We start from the raw sequence: 21,010 nt of genomic DNA, 5'->3' as shown, positions 1-21,010 counted from the left end.
CCCCCTCCATCCCTCCTGCCTCCTTCCATCTCCCCCATCCTTCCCCCTCCTGCCTGCTGCCTGCTTAGCTCTCCCCCCATCCTTCCCCCTCCATCCCTCCTGCCTCCTTCCCTCTCCCCCCATCCTTCCCCCTCCACCCCTCCTGCCTCCTTCCCTCTCCCCCCATCCTTCCCCCTCCACCCCTCCTGCCTCCTTCCCTCTCCCCCCATCCTTCCCCCTCCACCCCTCCTGCCTCCTTCCCTCTCCCCCATCCTTCCCCCTCCATCCCTCCTGCCTCCTTCCCTCTCCCACCTTCCTTCCCCCTCCATCCCTCCTGCCTCCTTCCCTCTCCCCACATCCTTCCCCCTCCACCCCTCCTGCCTCCTTCCCTCTCCAACCTCCATCCCTCCTGCCTCCTGCCTCCTTCCCTCTCCCCCATCCTTCCCCCTGCCCACTCCGGCCCCCTTCCCTCTCCCCACATCCTTCCCCCTCCACCCTCCTGCCTCCTTCCCTCTACCCCCATCCTTCGCACTCCTGCCTCCTTCCCTCTCCCCCCATCCTTCCCCCTCCACCCCTCCTGCCTCCTTCCCTCTCCCCCCATCCTTCCCCCTCCACCCCTCCTGCCTCCTTCCCTCTCCCCCCATCCTTCCCTCCCTCCACCTGCCTCCTTCCCTCTCCCCCATCCTTCCCCCTCCACCCCTCCTGCCTCCTTCCCTCTCCCCCATCCTTCCCCCTCCATCCCTCCTGCCTCCTTCCCCCTCTTCTCCTTGTCTCTCTCTCTCCCCCCTTCCGCCCCCCGCCCCCCGGTTCTCCAGGCTCGCTCGCTCTCCCCGCCCCTCTCCCCGCCCCCCGGCCGGGCTGGGCTCGCCACTCGCCGGCTGCGGCTCTCGGGCTGGGCGGGCCGGGCGAGGGAGGCGGCGGCTGCAGCATGCGGACGGGCAGCGGCGGGGAGGCGGCGGCCGGCGGCGGCGGGGCGCCGGGCCCGGAGGAGCGGCCGGGCCAAGGGGCCAAGCGCGGGCAGCGGCAGCTGCGGGGCGGCAGCATGAGCGGGCGGGCCGGGAAGGGCTCCCCGAACGGGGAGTGCCGGCGCGGGGAGCCGGAGGCCGAGCCCCAGCCCCCCCGGGAGCCCAAGGTCTCCTTCTCGTGCAGCGGGGCCGAGCCCGAGGGCGGCTCCCCCGGGGGGCCGGACGGGGCCGGCGGGGAGGAGGGCGGCGAGCCCCGCGGCAGCCAGGCGAGCTTCATGCAGCGCCAGCTCGGGGCCATGCTCCAGCCTGGGGTCAACAAGTTCTCGCTGCGGATGTTCGGCTCCCAGAAGGCGGTGGAGCGGGAGCAGGAGCGGGTCAAGTCGGCGGGGGCCTGGATCATCCACCCCTACAGCGACTTCAGGTGCGGGACCCCGCGGGGGGGGGCAGATCACCCCGGCAGCGACCTCAAAGACAGGGGGAGCCCGGGGGGGGGAACCCTGGATCGGGGGGGGGAGTGAGGGGCAGAGAGCCCGGGAAGGGGGGGGAAGAGAGAAGCAGGGAGCCCGGGGGGGGAGCCCCGGAATGGGGGGGGGACTGAGGGGCAGAGAGCCCTGGATAGGGGGGGAGAGGGGCAGGGAGCCCGGGGGGGGAGCCCCGGGATGGGGGAGGAGTGAGGGGCAGGGAGCCCGGGATTGGGGGGGGTGAGCCCGGGATGGGGGGGGAGTGAGGGGCAGAGAGCCCGGGATGGGGGGGCAGGGAGCCCAGAGGGGGTGTGGGCCTGGGATGGGAGGAGGGAAAGAGAGGGGCAGGGAGCCCAGGTTGGAGGAGGGAGCAGGACCATCCACTCCTCCAGCGACTTCAGGTTCTGGGGGAGCCAGAGGGGCAGGGGAACCTAGTTCATCTCCTCCCCCTCCCCATCCCACTGATCAGCCCCTCCGGGGTGGGGAGGAAGCTGAGCGCCAGGGGGAGAGGCCGGGGCTGGCTGGGAGGCCGGGCGACGCTTTGGCAAGAGGGCACCTTGAGCTGCCTCTGGAGGGTGGAGGGGCTGAGCGGAGCCCGGGCTCTGCTTTACACCTTCCCCTCCCGTCTGGCCGCGGGGGCGCGGGAGCCTGATCCCCCGCTGAAGCCGCAGCCCCATCGGGGCGGGCACCAGGCCTCCGGAGGAATCCAAGCTGGGTGCCTTTGACAAGGGCATCCCTCAGCCCTCCTCCCAGGAGGCCTCTGAAGCTCTTAGCCCTCCCGCCTGTAACCAGACAAGAAGCCATCACAGTGACCCAGCAGTGTTCAGAGACCCGGCTTTGTCCGCTCCCAGAGAGGCAGAAATGGGAAGGCAGCTGCAAGGAGCAGGAATAAAATATGGCCCTGGGCAGTGGTGCCCCCCTCCCCTCAGTCGGCACCTCCCTGCCATCAGCACCGGGCTGGCCACGTAAACAGAACGGTGGAAGGTCGGGTGGGCATGACAGCGGCCGAGGATCTGGTCTCTCCCCTTCTTTAAACATCAGTGATGCAGCAGCTTTGTGCGCGTGTCTCTCCCCTCCTGCACTACAGGGTGTTTTAATGAGGCCAGATTGTGTTCCTAGCTTTAATTCCTCAGGGTGGGTGAAGCCAGGTCCTCGGTGCCGAGGCTTCCCAGCAAGATTTTCATCCGGCACCGTGGGGACTAGCGCCCCTTGGGACTCACAAGGCAGAACGCAAGCTCCTGCAGCAGTGTCTGTGTCCTTTCCATCTGGCGCGTCATACGGTATTCTGTCCCCCCCGGCCCCAACCTCCTCTGCCAAGCCCCCGGGAGAGCTTTGACTGGTCCCCGGGTTTGCAGAGTTAAATTCAAATGGCCGGGGGGAGGCGTATGAGCTGATCAAATATTGTACAGCTATGTGGGGTTTTGTGGTGGTTGTTATTGGGGGCTGAAGAATTGCACATGACCCACACTCTCCAAGGCAAAAGACTGTGCAAAGGATGCGGCTGTCACCAGACATCTGGGTGCTCAAGCCCGCTTGGGTACCATTTTCTTCCTCCTTCCCTTGCTGTTCCTGCTCTACCTGCATCTCTCTCTCCGGCAGCATTTTGCAAGTAGCAATGCAGGCTGTCTCCACCCCTGGAGAGTAGGAGATGCAGAGCACCCATGCGGCGGACAGAAAGTCTTGCAGTTAGTTCCAGCCCCTCTCTTGTGGTAGCCACTTAACCTTGTTTCCTGGACCAATGGGTTGTTTTATTCCCGTGATGGCTTTGCTGCTGCTTTCTGTCGGTTTATGTGGGCATTTCCAGAGAGGATTGAACTGAATTCCAAAGCTGTGTGTGGGGCTGTGACGAAGTGGGAATGTTCTTAATGTTTTCTTTGAATACTGAGTGGGGAGTATTGACCTGGGAAGGTTGCAGGGGAGTTTTGCTGGGACTGGCTGCATTGGGGATGGGAGACTTGCCTTGAGGGAGGAGACCTGAGCACATAACATGAGAACCCAGGGCGGGGGTTGGCGGCCAGGTGACATCTTTGCCCCGGAAACTGGACAAAGGCAGGGGGAGGAGCCGGGGGGAGGCTGAGAGGGCTGGCGGGAGTTTCAGTGTGGAGCTGGCTAGGAAAAGGGAAGGGAGCCCAAATGAGGGTCTTGCCTCCCTGCCCCTCCATGGACCTAACTGCGGGGGTGTCCTGTTGTCTGTACCTGCAAGACCTGTCTTGGACTGTGTTCCTGTCGTCTCAATAAACCTTCTGCTTTACTGGCTGGCGGAGAGTCCTGGTGAATCGCAGGAAGCCGGGGGTGCAGGGCCCTGTCTCCCCCACACTCCAGGACAGGGAATTTTCAAGGATCTTACTTATTTGTATCCAAACAGCACCTACAAGAGCAGGGCCCCGTGGTACTAGGGGCTGTACAAATATGTAGTGAGAGATTGTCCTTGCCCCCAAAGACAGGGTAGACAAAGGGTGGGAGGAGAATCCGGGGGGAAATGGTTTGGCGGAGGTCACACAGCAGGTCAGTGTCAGAACAAGGGATGGAACCCGGGTCTCCTGACTCCCAGTCCAGTGCCCTGTCTCCATGGGATCGGGCTGTGTTTATTGTCCGGTAGGTAACCTCTGGTTACACGCTTGCGGTAGCGCGTGTCAGTGTTTGTTTCCCCAGTTCAGAAGACTCTAGCTCCTGTCTGCTGACTGCGATTCCTTACAGGAATTCTCCAGCAGGGTCCCATCCAGTGGATCCCCTTCCCCCGTCCCCATGGAGTGGGTCCCTCTCAGGGAAGGGGCCATATATGCTGCAGGGCTGAAACATGGCCGAGATACTCAGAGGAAAGGCTCCCTGATATATGGCCTTCCCTAATCCCATTCTAACAACCGCTACCTTTCCCCTCCTTGTCAATTACCACCACACATCATTTGTCCTGAGGCATTAATGCAGAATAAGCAGCTAGCATAAAGAGCGTGATTCGCACCAGTGTAGAATGAAGGATCAGCTCCATAGAAATCAATTCAGTCCCAGTGGTTTCAGGTCAGAATCTGCCCCTGAGTGTCTCTCTCCCCTCCCCCCCCCCTTTTCATTTCATTTCATTTCATTTCATTTGTCGTAGCTTTGTTCTAACGTTAGCTGGGGTGGTGCATTTAAATGGTATTAGAGCATAACTTGCATTGACATCTCTTTGTTTCATCTTGACATCGTAGTGTCATCTCCATTGTCTGTCTTGACCTTGTCATAATGAGATCACTGTGGCAACGCTGGGGCTGTGTTTAAGAGAATTAGGAATTACCAGTGCCATGAAGAACACGCTTGCTCCCCAGAGGCTATTTCTCGCAGACAGACACTGGGGCCGTTTCAAAGCTTTTCTTTTAAATTGTGTTTTAACAAGAGACAAGAACAGACAGTGCCTTGCACTTCTGGGGCGCTTTCGGTCAGGGCTCCGCAAACGCGATCCATTGGGCGTCTCCGCTCCCCTGTGAAACATCTCCTCCTCCTCGATCCCATGTTACGGCAGACAAGTCACTGAAGTCCCCGATTCTGCAGTGGGCTCTGTTTCAGCAAATCCATGTGCTGGTTACGGAAACTCCTGATGCCAGTGGAGTTCTGCCTGGGCGCCAGGCTCCGCTCTTTCAGAGCTCCTGGCAGATCTGGGGACTAAGAGATTTGCCCAAGATTACGCAGTGAGTCAGTGTTAGAACTGGGAATAAAAATCCATGTGGTGTTTGTCGTGATGTGCTTCAATCACAAGGTCGTCTGGTAGGCAGCAGCGAGGGCAAAGAACTAGGAGGCGAGAGCCCTGGGTTCTGTTCCCAGTCCTGCCACCAACCTGCTGTGTGACCATGGGCACGTCACTTCCTCTCTGTGGTTTTCCCCCCTCCCGTCCTTTGTCTGTTTTGTTTATTTAGGCTAGAAACCCTTTGCGGACAGGGACTCATTTGCTAGTATCGCTTGGGGCATTTAGGTGCCGAATAAAAAGAATTCATAACAAATCCATCCTGTTACATTCACAGATTTAATACGTACACCCAGAGAGCAAAATCCAGGAAGAATTTATCTCAGAAATCATATCAAGGTGCATACGGATTTGGCTTTATTTGATTTTCACTCTCCCATGTAAATGCTTATGCTCAATGATATCTCTCATCCCAAAATCTGATCAGGCTAATGGAATATGTTTCCAGCAATGTTTTCCTTGCAAGATCCATTTTCTCATTTTAAGATAAAATCATGCCCATCTGCATATGTGACATCACTTCATAATCGCACCCATTTGCAGAATGTATCTCATCACAGGCAGAGCACTATAATTATTCATGCAAAATGCAAGGGGGAGATAAAGGTCCTATTTACACAAATATTGAATTACTAGGAGGCAACAGGGTGGCTGTTTCGTATCACTAGTTGCAAATCTGATAAAAACCTTATAAATTACAGGCTGAAACATACGATGCAGAATTGACCCACCCAGAGATGAGCTGTCTTGTGTTACCCTCTCCATGTATTTCCTGTTCCTGGTGCCTTTTTAAAAATGTCTAGTTTGTGCTTTTATCCCCAGTCAAAGCTAAACTTTAAAGTTAAGATGAGACAGGACTCATGGGTTCTGTTCCCAGTTCTGCGGTGGCCTTGGGCAAATTGCTTAATTTCTCTAAGCCCCAGCTTATCCCTCTGTAAAATTGAGACATAGGAGGGTGAAGAGATGTAATACACCAAAACAGTTTTACATCCAGCTGATAGGAACAAACATACTGGGCAGACACAAGGTCTATCTAGTACAGTATCCTGTTTCTGACAGGGGTTAGTGCCTGATGCTACAGAGGAAGGTGTGGGAAACCCCACAGTAGACAGATGTGGAATAATCTGTCCCCACATTAGGATGCGTCCTGATTTCTAGTAGATAGAGCTTGGTTTAAGCCCTGAAGCATGCACACAACCCAGGAACGTTAGAAACGAGAGCAAACACACTTTGGATGAGTCAGTTCATTGCGGCTGCAAATGTGTGTGTGTGTCTCTGTGTATTTGCTTTGGGACTGTCTGGTACAGAGAAACTCAGAGTTCAGGTTGAGGATCAAAACGTGCCTAAGGAATGACTGGGACTCCTGTAATCTGACTCAAAGGCACCATTTCCCTGCAACTGCAGATGGGAAATAAACCCGGGCAAGCCGCAGGTTTTTATTTCTGGTGAGCTCCCGCTGGTGGAGCAATAGCTGCTGAGCTCCCAGGCAAGGATATGTCAAAGCAAGTCTTATGGCAGGTGTGTGTTTTAGATAAACAAGTTTGTGCCAATTAGCTGAAGCTTTTATACCCATGGCAAGTCACCCATGTGGCTTTTGATGCTGCAAAGCATGCAGCTGCTCCTCTGGTAGTTTTACCAGAATTTGTATTGCTTCCTTGGGATGTCTGGCCTGTTGTTTCTGGTGATGGCTTTTTAAAATGACGCCGTAGCTCCATATTTATATGCTGCCCTCTCTCTGCGCGCTGAGAGACCGCTCTGATGAACTGGTTATTGCTGAGATCCATGGTGATTCCCCCTTGCTATGGAATGAATGCAATGTGGTCATATTTGATAGATGGGAGCCAGACTTCGTAGTTTGTTCATCAGGAACGTGAGCTAGCAACTGCTGCTTCGGGGGCAAGATTTAAGGGTTTGGGAATGTTTTTGGGTGACGGCTAAGAATGCTGCAAAGCAATCCCCCAAAGGATCCCCAAAGGAAATCGGTGGCCAATGAAATGGCGCACACAGCTGTGTTGGAATCCTTGCGTACTTGACTATTTGAGATTGGGTTCAATAATGGAGGTCTCCCTGGATCTTAAACACTTGGGCCAACTTTTCAAACCTGATTTTTACAGTTAGTCTCCCAAACCCACTTAAATAAGTACCCGGTTCCTTTTTTCAAAAGCGGCGCTGGCCCACTGTTGGCTATGTGGGTGTGCAGCTTTTCTGAGAAACAGGCTGTTTATACGTAGGTGCCTCAATATTGATTTAGGAGCCTAACCTTAGACAACTCAGTATGACACTTTTGGCCTTAAGGCCTGATCTAAAAGGTGCTGAGCACCCACAAAGCCAGTGGGTGGCAGTGTGGGATGTGGGTGCTCAGCATCCCTGAAAATCAGGACCTTGCTCTTTGTGTCTTTAAATCCTTATTTATCCCGACGGCTGTTAACCTTCAAACAGCATCATGACTAATTAAATGTTGAATTGGTTAATGGTAGGGGGGATGCCGGTTCCTTCCCTGCTATTACACGAGTCATGTGTTGCTTGTTTACTCTCTTGAGTCGCCCTAAAATTTCTGCTTTCTGCACTCTGGTAATGAAGCATATTCTAGGCTGGGCTGGAAAAATATTTGGTTGCACTGTTTCATTTTCTCTGGCATTCTGCTGCTGGGGATCAGTTTACAGATGTTCTCTGCGCTGAATCTCTGACCATGGTGAGCTGTCTGTGGTGCTGAATTTGAATAAGCTCGAGATTTCTGCCTAGGAGGAATCATATCATAGAATCGTAGGACTGGAAGGGACCTCGAGATGTCATCTAGTCCAGTCCCCTGCGCTCATGGCAGGACTAAGTATTATCTAGACCATCCCTGACAGGTGTTTATCTAACCTGCTCTTTAAAATCTCCAATGATGGAGATTCCACAACCTCCCTTGGCAATTTATTCCAGTGCTTAACCACCCTGATAGTTAGGAAGTTTTTCCTAATGTCCAATCTAAACCATTCGTACTGCAATTTAAGCCCATTGCTTCTTGTCTTATCCTCAGAGGTTAAGAAGAACAATTTTTTCCCCTCCTCCTTGTAACAACAGTTTTCAAGCACATAAAAGGTTATCATGTCCCCTCTGAGCCTTCTCTTTTCCAGACTACACAGACCCAATTTTTTTCAATCTTCCCCCATAGGTCATGTTTTCTAGACCTTTAATCATTTTTGTTGCTCTTCTCTGGACTTTCTCCAATTTGTCCACATCTTTCCTGAAATGTGGCACCCAGAACGGGACACAATACTCCAGCTGAGGCCTAATCAGCACAGAGTTGAGAGGAAAAATTACTTCTCGTGTCTTTCTTGCAGCACTCCTGCTAATACATCCTAGAAGTAGTGTTTGTAGGAGGGGAATGGGGTTGATCTGATTGTTTGCCCTGTTGTTGCATCTGCAGTCTTGAAATTCCAGTGGCAAAATTTAAAAGGATTAGTGCAGACGTCTGCAGCAGGCTTCTGCGCTGAGGGAGTTTAGAACTCTCAAACCTCTGGGACACGTTCGCAGGAAATGGTGGTAAGGGAGTTGCACTAGCATTGGCAGTGCTGTTATGATTTATGATTTGTATTGGGGTCGTGCCGATGGCATGGGCCAGGTGTTGTGCAAACACACACAAAAATCACAGACCGTGTCCCACAGAATTTACAATCCATTGTCTTCATAATCTTGTATTCTCTCCTGATGGTTGGGTTCCTGTTAGGTCAGGGAGCAGGGTACCTTATGGAAGAGGTGCCCAGAATTTACATGCTCAAATCCCATCTTTAATTGCTTTTAAAGCTATATTTTAAGTAACGTGGAATGGATCCCTTCTTCCACGCACTCACTCTCCCCTGAGGAATACTTACTAAGTTGGCGTTACCCATCTCTGCTGCGTGACTACACAGGATAGCTCTTATGAAAACACAGCAGGTGATCAGGGCTGGTTTGTCAGTCTCAGTGGGCCATATTTGGCCCCTGATTCCCATGGGGTTGTAATGGGATTCAGATCAGAGTAGATTTTTGCCCAGTGTGTCTATATTTATTCGCTCAGTTTTTCACAGCCCTTGGCAATCTGGCTCTGAGCTACGTTGGGGGATCTGCCCCTCTGTTCCCCCCCATCAAGTGGCACGATGTTCCCTTCCTCCCCGGGGTGCTGTTAGACTCAGTGAATTCTCTGTAAAGCACTTAAAGATTGGCTCTGCAGTATTACTATGGGAGTTCTGTTCCTGGCCAATAATGCAGGATGTTGCTGCCTCCATCTCTATTTCTTCCTTCAGTCTAACAGCCGTTTCATTCACCCCAGACCTTCCAGCTCTCAGCTAGACCTACCAAGTGCCAGCCTGGAGCCACTGCACCTCTGTAAACACTCAGTCTGCAAGAGCTTGTCCCTTGCCTCCACCGCTCGCCTCGCGGTCTGGCAGCAGCAGAGAGCTTGCCCTGGGGTCGCCCAGGCCAGCGAACGCTGGGGGGGCCTCTTGGTGTTGTGTGACCGGGGCTGGCTGCAGGCGATGCTGAGCATTGGCCTGTGATGGTGCCAGTCAAGCATGCCAAGAGGCACGCAGGTGCAAATCTTGCATGCAGACCCCGTAGCGGAGGCAAGGACAGAAAGTTTTGCTTCGGCCGAGCCCCTGGAATCCTGAGCATTTGCTGCAAACTCGCCGGGCAGAGCTCCCCTCGAGAGTCTTAGGGGTGTTTGGGGATCTAGCTTGTAGAATCTGGGGCGAGATGGCTTGTGCAGTTGTTACTGGATTTGGGGGCCTTTCTCCTCCATCCGTCTCCCCCTACTCCAGCGTTCCCTGAACTCTGAGACCCCACCCTGAGACCTTGAAGAGGAAGGTCTTGTGGTTAAGGTGCGACACGGGAACGTGGGAGACCTGGGTTCGATTCCCTCTCTCTGCCTCAAGTCTCTGTTGGTAGAATGGGGATAATACTTGAGTCACGGGACTAGCTTGACTAATACAGGTGAGGCACTCGGATTACTGTCATGTCTGGGTAGGTGGACTCCCCACCACCTACTCGCTCCCTGAGGAGGTCCCGGTGGAGCTCTCTTGCCACCCGCCGCTGCCTCCTTGACCGGCCAGAGGGGGACCCTGAGACACAGCGATTAGGTGACTTGCTCAAGGTCATACAGGAAGGCTGTGGCGGAGCTGGGAATAGAACCCAGGCCCTCAATACAACGCCACTAGACCATACTGCCTGCCTCTCCTCTCAGCTGCGAATGTTCCCTCTGCATCCTGGGGGGATAATTGAAGGGTACCTTGGCGACGCACCCCGCGCTGTGCTCTGAAGTCATAATTGGGCAGCTGTGACATCACTAGCTGTTGCCATGGAAACGTCTCAGGTGCAGGCTGTCACTGGAGAAAGGTCAGGAGGCTGGCTGCAAAGGGAGAGCTGCGTTTCCTTTTGAAAGATGCAGGTTTAGTTCTGTTCATGTGCCAGCCTTTATGGAGGGGGGAGGAGAGCCAGCCCCCCCCTCCCCCCACAAATATATACTAGCTCCTTAGCCAGGAGTGACCATGTATATCTGTCTGCTCCCCCTCTCTGGCTTTTCTGTGGCTTGCACCTGCTTTTGCTTCAGTTCTGCGGCTTTGAGACCTTTTGTGCGATGAGGTGCCCCCAGGAACTGGACAAGTAAATGGCCATCCTTAGCGTAAGCGATGAAATACCCCCCGTCTCCCATGTAGAAAACGAGGCTCTTCGGAGCAGCAGCCTCACCCGTGCTGGCAAAAAACGCATCCCGGCCCCGTGCCATTATCTTGTCAAGCAGGGTATCTGGTGCACGGGGACGAGAGGCTGGGAATTAGCCGCCTCAGCCAGTTGCTCAGAGGCACCCAGAGGTTAGACAGAGGGACCACGGGGGGGATGCAAGGGGCCCACTGGCTGCGTTCCTGGGTACCGAGAGAGGAGGGGGTGTAAGTGTTTTTCTTTAGCATCGGGCTGTTAAACCCGCAGCGTTCTCTCCGTGTCCCCCCACCCCACACACCTGCGCAGACACACGCCTGCTCTGCTGCAAGGGGCTGGTGCGTTCCCGGAGAGGGTGAGCACCATGCTAACGAGGAGACGGGAGCAGCATGCTGATGTTAGGATGGGGCCGTGGGGCTCAGCTTCAACCTTGCAGGCGCTTGGGAAAGGTCCTTGCTGGCCCTGAAGGGGCAGGGAAGGGCCAGGGGAATTGGGGACGGGTGGAAAACACACTGGGGAGGTGAGAGTAGAACCCCCCAAACCTTAATCCGCCCCCCCTCCCTCCGTCTAACGGAGGTTGCAGGAAGCTTTGGCTTAAGCTGCAGTTGTACGTGATTCAGACCCAGCCTCTCTCTGGAGGCAGTCCCTGAGAGCGAGCGAGCGAGGCTCCCTTCCCCTCCCCGCCACGTCCCCCCTTCCACGTGGAGCCTCTGGGGAGGTGGGGTTTCTGGAGTCAGTGCTCTGTCCCTTCCCGGGACAGGTTTCCACCTCTCGGCCCTGAATGGGTCCGGGTCAGAGGGCTCCGATCTGGCAGGAAGCTGTTTGTTCTCGGAGGGGAAGCGCTCTCAAGGGGTTAGAGCAGGAGGCTGGGAGTCAGGACTCCTGGGTTCTGTTCCCAGCTCCAGCGCTGCCTTCCCGGCATGACCAGGAAGGACGAGGGAGCCGTGCGAAGCTCAGGAAGTTGGGTGGCCGGTAGGCCCCGGGTTGCTGAATCGGGGTCCTTGTCCCTGCGGTGCCTCTCCCAGCCTAGCTGTTTGTCCCAAGCAAAGAGGGTTTGCGGATCCCCCCGGCTGATGGATCTCGCTACATTTCCTGCTGCTCCTTCTCTCCCCTTAGCTCCTGTTTTATGGTCCAGCCCGATGCTGATCCGGCACCTTGAACGTGCACAGACCTAGAGTTAGAAAATCCCCTGCCCTGCAGAGCGTGGGGCCCTGCAGACCCCCCACCATGGGTGCCCTCATCCGGCCCTTGGGGGAGGAGGGACGGGACACAAGGGTATAGGCGGGGGTGGGGGAGGGAGGGAAGTGGGACAAGGGCTTGTCTGGCATCAAGGCACCACACGGCATGTTGCCCCTTGTACCTAAACGCTGCTGCCACGCCGCCCCTCCGGGGCAGAGCTGGCGAATCGACCCGTCACGTGGTGACTCCACCCTGCGCTGCTCGGAGCCCCGCACAGAACTCGATTTCTGCAGGGCTCGGGAGCTCCCTTCACACGGGAGACGCCTCCTCCCCTGGCAAGGCAGCGCTCCCGCTGCTCCTCCCCTTGCACGGCCTCCCACCCTAGCTTCCCCGGAGGGTCACGCCTGCAGGAGGCCGTTGTGAGGATGGGCAGGGGCGGGAGCGCATTAAACCAAGAGGGAACCCGGAGGGCTTGTCAGTGATGTCTCCATCTGCTCTGCCTCTCCAGGTTCTACTGGGACTTCACGATGCTTCTCTTCATGGTGGGCAACCTCATCATCATCCCGGTGGGCATCACCTTCTTTAAGGAGGAGACCACGGCCCCCTGGATCGTCTTCAACGTGGTCTCTGACACGTTCTTCCTCATGGACCTGGTGCTGAACTTCCGCACCGGGATAATCATCGAGGACAACACGGATATCATCCTGGACCCGGAGAGGATTAAGAAGAAGTACCTCAAGACCTGGTTCGTGGTGGATTTTGTCTCCTCCATCCCTGTGGATTATATTTTTCTCATCGTGGAGAAGGGCATCGATTCGGAGGTGTACAAAACGGCCCGGGCCCTCCGCATCGTCCGCTTCACCAAGATCCTCAGCTTGCTGCGTCTGCTGCGCCTTTCCCGGCTCATCCGCTACATCCACCAGTGGGAAGAGGTAAGGGGCGTCTCTCGGCCCGATGGCCTTTGGGCACCTGCCTGCCGCTGAGGCCGGCTGGGCTGCATTCCCTTCCTCCGTCAGAGCACAGGCGGCTTCTTGTGGCGCTCTCGTCCCGAGTCCAAAGGGCTGAGACGGATGAGTTCAGGCCCCACAGCTCGAGGAGATGGTGGGTTATGGCTCAGCAGCCAGAGGTGCTGCTTGCTTAGGACTCCAGCCAAAGAGTCCTGTGCCATCGGCCCCTCTGCAAAGCAGGTTCTTGTTCCCAAACGTGCAGTGGGTTTTGCTGATATGGGCCCCTGCCTGCTAGGAATGATGAGACCTGGCAAACTTATTTCACACAGGCCACCAAATGGCCATCAGATGGTGATGACTGGCTGCCACTAGTACAACTGTCCTGGCCTGGATTTTCCTGTCATCTTAGTAATAATGGGATCGAGTCTAACGTGTTGTCTCGCTGGCTCAGAGTGCTTTACAACTCTAAGCTAAGTCTCCTGGTGTCCCCCATAGCTGGGGAAACCGAGGCACATGCACTGAATGACTTGGTCTGATGTGGTCAGAGCTGGGAACAGAACCCAGGGATCCTGACTGCCAGTCTCCTGCTCTAACCGCTAGTGCGCACTCCCACCTTCGTTCAGCTTGTGGATTATTCTTAAGGCCCCTCCCACCCCACCCGTGTATTACCCCTGCATCTCCTCCTGCACCCCAGAGAGGGCACGGCTGGGGACACCAGTCTATGCAGGGTGCCAGCCTGGCCACTGAGCCAGGGTCTCACCCCACGAACCCTCCCCTGCAGCTCCCCGCCGCCTCTGTGCCAGTCCTCTTTCCCCTTGGTGCCAGCCTGAAGAGCCAGCTCCTCCCCAGCTTGAGAGGCTGGTGACGGGGGCGGGGTTAGGGTGTGTATCGTCACCCCCCCTTCCTCACCCCGGACTGAGCGTCGCCGAGCTGACAAACCCTTTGTTGTGCTCGCCAGCTGAGCAGGAGGCTGAGTCTGCAGGCATCCGCCCGTGTGGATCCGTATCTGTGTCCGCAGCGGGAGGGAGTTGGGCCGTGGTTACCTGAGGCGTAGGTTGCAACTGCGTGTGTGTGTTTTTGGGGGTGGTGTCTTTTGAGGCTCCCTTTGAATTGGACAGGCCGGTCCTTCCAATGGAGGGCAGCCCCGGGTCAGCCCTGGGAGGGGATCGCATCCCGCAGCCCGGGTCATGGATCAGGACTCGGTTGCGCTAGGCGCTGTACAGACGGAACCAAAGGCCAGTCTCTGGCCCAGAGAACTGTCAGTCTAATACAAAGGTGTCTGCCGCGCGTGTGTGGATTCAGTGTGCTGTGTGCGCACACAGTGAGACACAAGTGCCTCCAGGATTGTGTGTCTGATAAGTGTGCGCTGTCCATTTGTGTGGCTAGAGACGTGACTGGATGTCAGTGCGTGTGTCTAGGCACGGGCGTCTGTGTGTGCACATTCACACCCTCGTGCGCAGAGACAGCATGGACTAGTGAACTGGGGCCTGGAGCACCACTGCCACTGACTCGACTTTGAGCAAATCCCTTCCCACCCCCGCCTCAGTTTCCCCTTCTGTGAAACAGGCTGGCTCACAAGGCCGGCTGGGAGGATTCGTTGTCGTGTTTTCTTGCCTCCACGGCACTTAAGCACACGCAAAGTGCTGTGTAAGGAATGCGCTACGGGGCAGGTGAGGGTTGGACGTGTAGCTGTATGGGCAGGGCTGTCACGGTAAAAATAGAAGTGAGTAAACTACACTAAACCCCGGAGTCCCCATATGAGAAATAGGAAAATTCCCTTACTCGCAACTACGCAGCATGGTGTGTGTGTGTGTGGGGGGGTGTTATGTGCAGCCGGGGCTGGGATGTGCCTCTGCCTGCATGTGCAGTGTGTGTAGCGATTGCCTCTGTGTGTGGTGTGTGTACCCAGTTGCCGGTGTGTGTGCCGGTTGTTGGTGTGTGTGCGCCAGTTGCCTCTGTGTGGGGTGTCTGTGCCAGTTGCCGGTGTGTGTACCAGTTGCCTTTGTGATTGTGTGAACTATTTGCTGGTGTGCGTAGCAGTAGCCTCTGTGTGTGTGGCCAGGTGTGTACCAATTGCTGGTGTGTGTGGTGTGTGCTGTTGCTGGTGTGTGTAGCAGTAGCCTGTGTGTGTGTGGTGCGGTGTTTACCAGTTGCCGGCATGTGTGGTGTGTGCTGTTGCTGGTGTGTGTAGTGGTAGCCTCTGTCTGTGTGGCCAGGTGTGTACCAGTTGCCGGCGTGTGTGGTGTGCACTGTTGCTGGTGTGTGTAGTGGTAGCCTCTGTGTGCATGGCGGGGTGTGTACCAGTTGCCGGTGTGTGTGGTGTGCTCTGTTGCTGGTGTGTGTAGTGGTAGCCTCTGTGTGCGTGGTGGGGTGTGTACCAGTTGCCGGCGTGTGTGGCGTGTGCTGTTGCTGGTTTGTGTAGCAGTAGCCTGTGTGTGTGTGGCGGGGTGTGTACCACTTGCCGGTGTGTGTGGCGTGTGCTGTTGCTGGTGTGTGTAGCGGTAGCCTGTGTGTGCGTGGCGGGGTGTGTACCACTTGCCGGCGTGTGTCAGTTGGAGTTTCCTGACCGCTCTGCTGGCTCGGGCGTTGCAGGGGCCGTGTTGGGAGCTGTCTGTGGCAGGGGGAGCAGGGCCCGTCACCCGCTGCCCCCTGAGCTGCCATAGGAGCGAGACGGGCCGTGAACTGCCCGCGTCTCTCGCTGTCTGCTGCTCTCTCTGGGGAGCCAGCGGGCGGGGGCACGCTGGGTGCGAAGGCAGCGCCCGCGCCCGTCTCCTCGCAGGTAACGGCTCTGGGCGGCGGAGGGGATGGGATTGACTAATGGCTCTGCAGTGCGGAGGCTGAGCACGGTGACATCAGCTCGGGAGGTCACGGAGAAGGGAGTCCGACCCCTCTGGGCTCAACCCCGGCCGCCCCTCTCCTCCGCAGTCCAGCCTGGCGAGGTCGGGAGGCTCTGGGCTGGAGTTTTGCGGCTGGAAACTCCAGGGCCTGAGGCTGCGTCTAGCACAGAGAAGCCGACCAGGCTGAGCTTTGAAGGTCGCAGCCAGCCAGGGCTGCAAGCCTCCAGCCTTGGCCTATCTAAGTAGGGGCCCACTGATGGGGGTAGCGCCACCCGGTGGATGCCCTTCGCTCTGCCCCTGCTGGCTGGTGGTTTTGGCAGGGGGAGGGGGTGCTAATAAACGGGTTGGACTTGGGAATTCCTGGCTCCTGGGGCTGATGTCTGAAAGTCGGGCCCTGACTGAAATGAAGTGCTGAGCCGAGCCCCCCTTGCTTCACCCCACAAATCTCCGTGCACGGGGCCAGGGGGCCTGGGAGAGGCCGGGAGAGGCGGCTGCTTTGTCCCTAAATTCCCTCGTCTCCCCCCGTCTGAAGATGGCCTCTCCAAACCATCCCCATCTGCCTCTCCGCTAGCAGGAAGGGGAGCGAGCAACCCAGACTCCGCTCAGCAGGGGCCTGCCTCAGTCGCCCCTGACTCTGCTTTCTCTTCCGGGCTCCCTGCCCGACTCCCGGTCGCCTTGTGGAGAGACAAGTTTGCTAGGCCTCATCCCAGACTTTAGGAGGAGTTTTCCCATGACCCAGAGCCCACTACCCGCTCTCAGCTCTGCTCCACGGACGCCCGATGCTTGGCTCTGGGAAGGGAGCCTTGGCAAAGTCCTACGGATGGTGCCACCTATGCTATGCCTGGCTGTTTTCTTCCTAGGTGACCCCAAATGATCCCCCCACACACACCCGTGACCCCCCCCCCCCCACAGCCTCACTGAGACTGGCTGTCAGTGGCTGATTAGCATGGCCCAGGCATTTAAACTCCATCAGAGCAGCGGGTGTGTGTCTGTGCACATCCAGCTGTGTTTTCAGACACATCTGTCTGTCCAGCCGTGTTTTCACACACATCCATCTGTCTCCAACTGGGGTCGATGCTTATGCTCCATGTTCACAGTGGCATCTGAATTGGGGATTTCCTGGCAATGGGATCTGGGTCTAAAGGGAGTTGGAACGGGGGCCAGTGCGGGGCCGATGGTCGGAGACCAGAGCGAGGAGCTGCCAGGTTCTAAACCTGACCCTTACCCAACTCCTGGGCCAGACTGCATCAGCTGCACCACTTTTCTGTGCCTCAGTTTCCCCACCTGTAATATAGGGATGGCCTTTACCTAATCCTTAAACCCTCTCTGGGTGTCGACGGGGACAAGGGATCGGGCACTTGGATTCCTTCCCCGACACACTGCAGAGCAGAGGCTGACACTTCAGCACAGTGCTGGGGCCTTTGCATCCGAGGGAGCTTTGGAATGACTGGGGCTGCAGAGACCATCTTGCTCTGATGTCGCACGTGATGTCACAGGCGTGATGTCACAGGCGTGATGTCACAGGCGGTGGGTGTGACAGTGCCAGGAGCAGGGGCAGTCTCACCCGCCCCTTGCCCGGAGGGAGGTCACTGGCTTCCCAGCCACTTATGCACACTCCAGGCCTGGTGATCGCTCGCTGGGGTTGGGCAGGGATTGGGATGCAAGTGGCATCCCCTGCCCTGAGGGGAGGTTGGGATTTGGGGGGCCACACCCAGCTCTGGGTGGGCTTCTGGGTTTGCTTTCTGCTGATCCTGGCCCACATGCTGCTGGAACGCTCGGCAGGGGACCCAAAAAGCCCGTGCCGCCCTGGCAAGCAGCTGCCGCCTGCTGCAGGTTTCCGTGCTGCCAGGGAAGCGCCGCTCACACTGGATCAGAGCTGACAGCCCGCTCACCGCCGTGGAGCCATCAGCGAGGAGGGTGGCCCTGCGCCGTGACCCAACTCAGTATGGGGAGAGCACAGCGCTGTCGTTCCCTTGTCTCTGTTGGATGCGGGAGGCTCCTTCGGCGTAGGCACAGGGTCTGTGGGGCCCCCTGGTGCCCAGAGCTCCGGGGAGCCGCTTCCCTGCACCTGACTGGCAGGGGAGCTGACGCTGACACATTCGGGGCTGGAGAGTGGATTCAGATTCTTGCTTTGGGCCATTGTCCCCTGTCTCTCCCATCCTGCCCCTCCGCCTGAGTCCCGGCGTGGGGGTCCAGGGGGGTGTAGTACAGGGGCTCTCCACCTTTCCAGACGCCTGCCCCCCTTTCAGGAGTCTGATTCGTCTTTCACCTCACTTCAAAACGACTTGCTGACAAAATCAGCCATAAAAATACAAAAGCGTCACAGCAAATTGTTACTGAACAATGGCCGACTTTCTCATTTCTGCCGTCTAATTATAAAATCAATCGATTGGGATATAAACACCGGACTTGCCTTTCTGTGTACAGGATACAGAGCAGTGTGAACAAGTCATTGGTTGAAATTTTAATTTGTGCTGACTTTGTTGGTGCTTTTTATGTAGCCAAATCTCTGGCTGAGTGGACGTACCCCCTGGAAGATCTCTGCGCACCGCCTGGGGTATGCGTACCCCTGGTTGAGAACCATTGGGTAATACATAGGAATGTACCCCCGCCTCCTGGATCCCTGTTCCTTAACCTGCCAGGAGCACGACAGCAGGAACCCAGCCTCGGCCGGCAGCACTAGCTGCTCCGTTCACTCTTTTCCGTCTGTAATTCCTGCCGCTCCTGTCAGTGCCGTGCATGGACGCAGCGGCCCTGCCTGTGGCCAGCTCCCTCCCTGCAAATAGCTCCTATTAATAACCATGGCGGCCGTTCGGAATAAACGGTTTAATTTCGTGCCGCCTGCTTCCTTCCGCAGAACGGGCCCGGCGGCGGCACTGAAATGCCTCTGGAATAACGCCGTGCCTAAAAACGGGGAGGCGGCACGCTGGGGCGGGAATGTGCCGGATGGGCGAGCGCTGGCCTGGCCCCGTCCTGTGGGCGGCCAGGGGCATTGCATGGAAAAGGGAGGGGATGTCTGCACTGCAAAAAAACCCCACCCTGGGCCAGCAAGTCTCAGAGCTGAGGGTCAGGTAATGTGGGTTTGTGCAGGGAGGCTACAAATAGGGTAGCCGGTTCCAGGCTCGGAGACCTTCCCCTCTCGCCAGATTTCAGAGCCCAGGCTGCAGCCCGAGCGGGAACATCTACACTGCTCTTTTTAGCCCTGTAGTGTGAGCCCCGTGAGTCGGAGTCAGTTGACCCAGGCTCTGAGACACGCCGCAGTGCGTGTGTGGGGCGGGGGGGTTACCTGCAATATACCCGTGTCCTTCGGCAGAGAAGTCCATCCCCTGCGTGCTGTGTGACCATGGTCTGCCCAAGTGTGTCCGTCCCACCGTTCTGAAAGCTGAGCCTTAACAACTGGAGAATGACCCCTCCCCGCCCCGTGCTGTGTTAAAGGCCTTCGTTCATCCCTCTCCCCTCCTGTCTCTCTCCCCGCCCGGACTCATCCTTCCTCTCCTTGGATGACCCAGTTTCGTCATGACGTGTTGACATTTACAGGATCGTTGTCACCCCTGGAAACAAATAGGACCGTTCCCACCTCCGAGCAATTGTTTCAGGCTCTCTGCAGACTCAGGCAGATGCTGCTGCATTGGTCCCCTGTGGGTGGTGTTTGCAAGGTTTGCTGTAACAAGCAGAGACTTGGGGTTTTTTACTGGAAGTTTGGATGATGGGCAACAATTGAGAAGTTTGTCCTTGCCCCCCCCCCGCCCTCCCGTTTAAACACACCCCCATTAGGACAAGCTGGCCTTGCTTTAGACACTCAGAGGTGTCTCTGCATCCCATGTTGTCAAAGACCCCCTGGATTGTCAGAGCAGCTCCCACCAGTCCTGCCAGCACGTGGGCGGACTCAGATACCACAGTGATGGGCGGTGGTATAAAAACCTAGATAGAAAATGTGCCTCCTCTGGCTTCTCCCGGAGGTGCCCTTGGGGGGTAGGGCCAGCACCAGTTTCAGAGTGATCCGTGTGCCCCAGTGCCCGGCTGTGCCCAGGCGACTGCCCCGGAGGCTGGTGTCTCCCGCTGTTAATATTTCATACGTGGCTGTTAAAAACCTGTACCAAGCAGCTGATGGGCGGTCGCAGAGCCAGCTGAGGAGAGGCGGCTCCAGAGTCCAGCCCTGCAGTGGGATGGGGGTGCCAGGCTCGCTCACTAACAATATACTGTGTGTGTGTGTGTGTGTGTGTGTGTGTGTGTGTGTGTGTGTGTGTGTGTGTGTGTGTGTGTGTGTGTGTGTGTGTGTGTGTGTGTGTGTGTAAAAGGGCTGCCTTGGTCTGGGCATTAAACTAGGTAGAGGCAAGTGAGAGGATTTGAAGCACGTTTAATAATATCTCCCTCCTGGCGTCTTTGAAACAGTGCAAGATCCTGGGTGCAGGGCACAGCTGGGTTGGGAAGTGATGCAAAAATCCCCTGCACCTGGGTGTGCTATGGAAAAGCCTAAGCTTAGATCTCAGCAGCAGGATCCTCCTTGTGGATTCTGGAGACGGGGGAGTTTTACCCTCAAGCTGCAGGGAGACAGTGCTATGAAACACCCATTACCCCCACCCCCCACACACACACACGTGTGTTCCTGCCCGTTTGTTGCCTCTTGGCTCCTATCTTCCAAGTTTATCGACATGCAGATTTTCGTGTACTGTGTCATGTGGCTATGGACAGTCCTGTCCCGTATCCTGAGGCAGGGGCAGCGCTGGATCCAGCAGAGGAAGCATGTGAGAATTGCTAGGATGCACCTAATGCTGGGGAGGAACAGGGGTAAGTGTTCACAGCACCAGCCCAAGAGTTCTGGCTTCTATTCTCAGCTCAGCCCCGACGCGCTGCGTGATCTCAGATGCGTTGCATCCCCTGCTCTGCACCCCCTCTGTAGTACAAGGAGGAGGAAGTGGATGGTCTGGTGACTACAGCACAAGGCTGGTAGGCAGGACTCCTGGGTTCCATTCCCAGCTGACTTTCTGCCAGTTGCCACTGACTCACTATGTGACCTTGGGCACGTCCTTGCTCTGTGCCTCAGTTTCTTGATCTGCAGAACAGGGCTAAAATTGGGGGAGGGGTATTGGGAAGCTTAATTGCACCCTATTTGTCAATTGCTTTGAGACCCTCAGTCACGTGGTGCTGTGCAACGTGTCACATATTAGAAAAGCCCCAGGCAGGAGAGGAGCCTGTCTCCTGTTTTCACTTCACTGGGGTGCTCTGACCCCTGGGGAAGGGCTGGGCGTGGCAC

General features: G+C 56.6%; 1 protein-coding gene across 5 annotated transcripts in view; it reads left to right on the top strand.

Annotated features, from left to right (window-relative positions):
- Positions 1-1,204: 1,204 nt before the first annotated feature.
- HCN2 (hyperpolarization activated cyclic nucleotide gated potassium and sodium channel 2) overlaps positions 1,205-21,010 on the top strand; it is a 43,896-nt gene continuing 24,090 nt past the window's right edge. The window contains exons 1-2 of one of the 5 annotated variants that reach the window (XM_044998263.1): positions 1,205-1,365; positions 12,481-12,904. In XM_044998263.1, coding sequence (XP_044854198.1) covers positions 1,220-1,365; positions 12,481-12,904 — 570 coding nt within the window. In that variant the 5' untranslated portion in view covers positions 1,205-1,219. Of the gene's footprint in view, positions 1,366-10,450; positions 10,762-11,130; positions 11,149-12,480; positions 12,905-21,010 lie in introns of those variants that run through there. The other 4 variants (XR_006575173.1, XM_044998260.1, XM_044998261.1 and 1 more) reach the window with 4 other exon arrangements.

This window comes from Mauremys mutica, chromosome 24, assembly GCF_020497125.1.
Source record: "Mauremys mutica isolate MM-2020 ecotype Southern chromosome 24, ASM2049712v1, whole genome shotgun sequence".
NCBI lineage: Eukaryota > Metazoa > Chordata > Testudines > Geoemydidae > Mauremys > Mauremys mutica.
The sequence above is the reverse complement of the archived record's forward strand: the minus strand, read 5'-3'. Positions and strand labels throughout refer to the sequence as shown.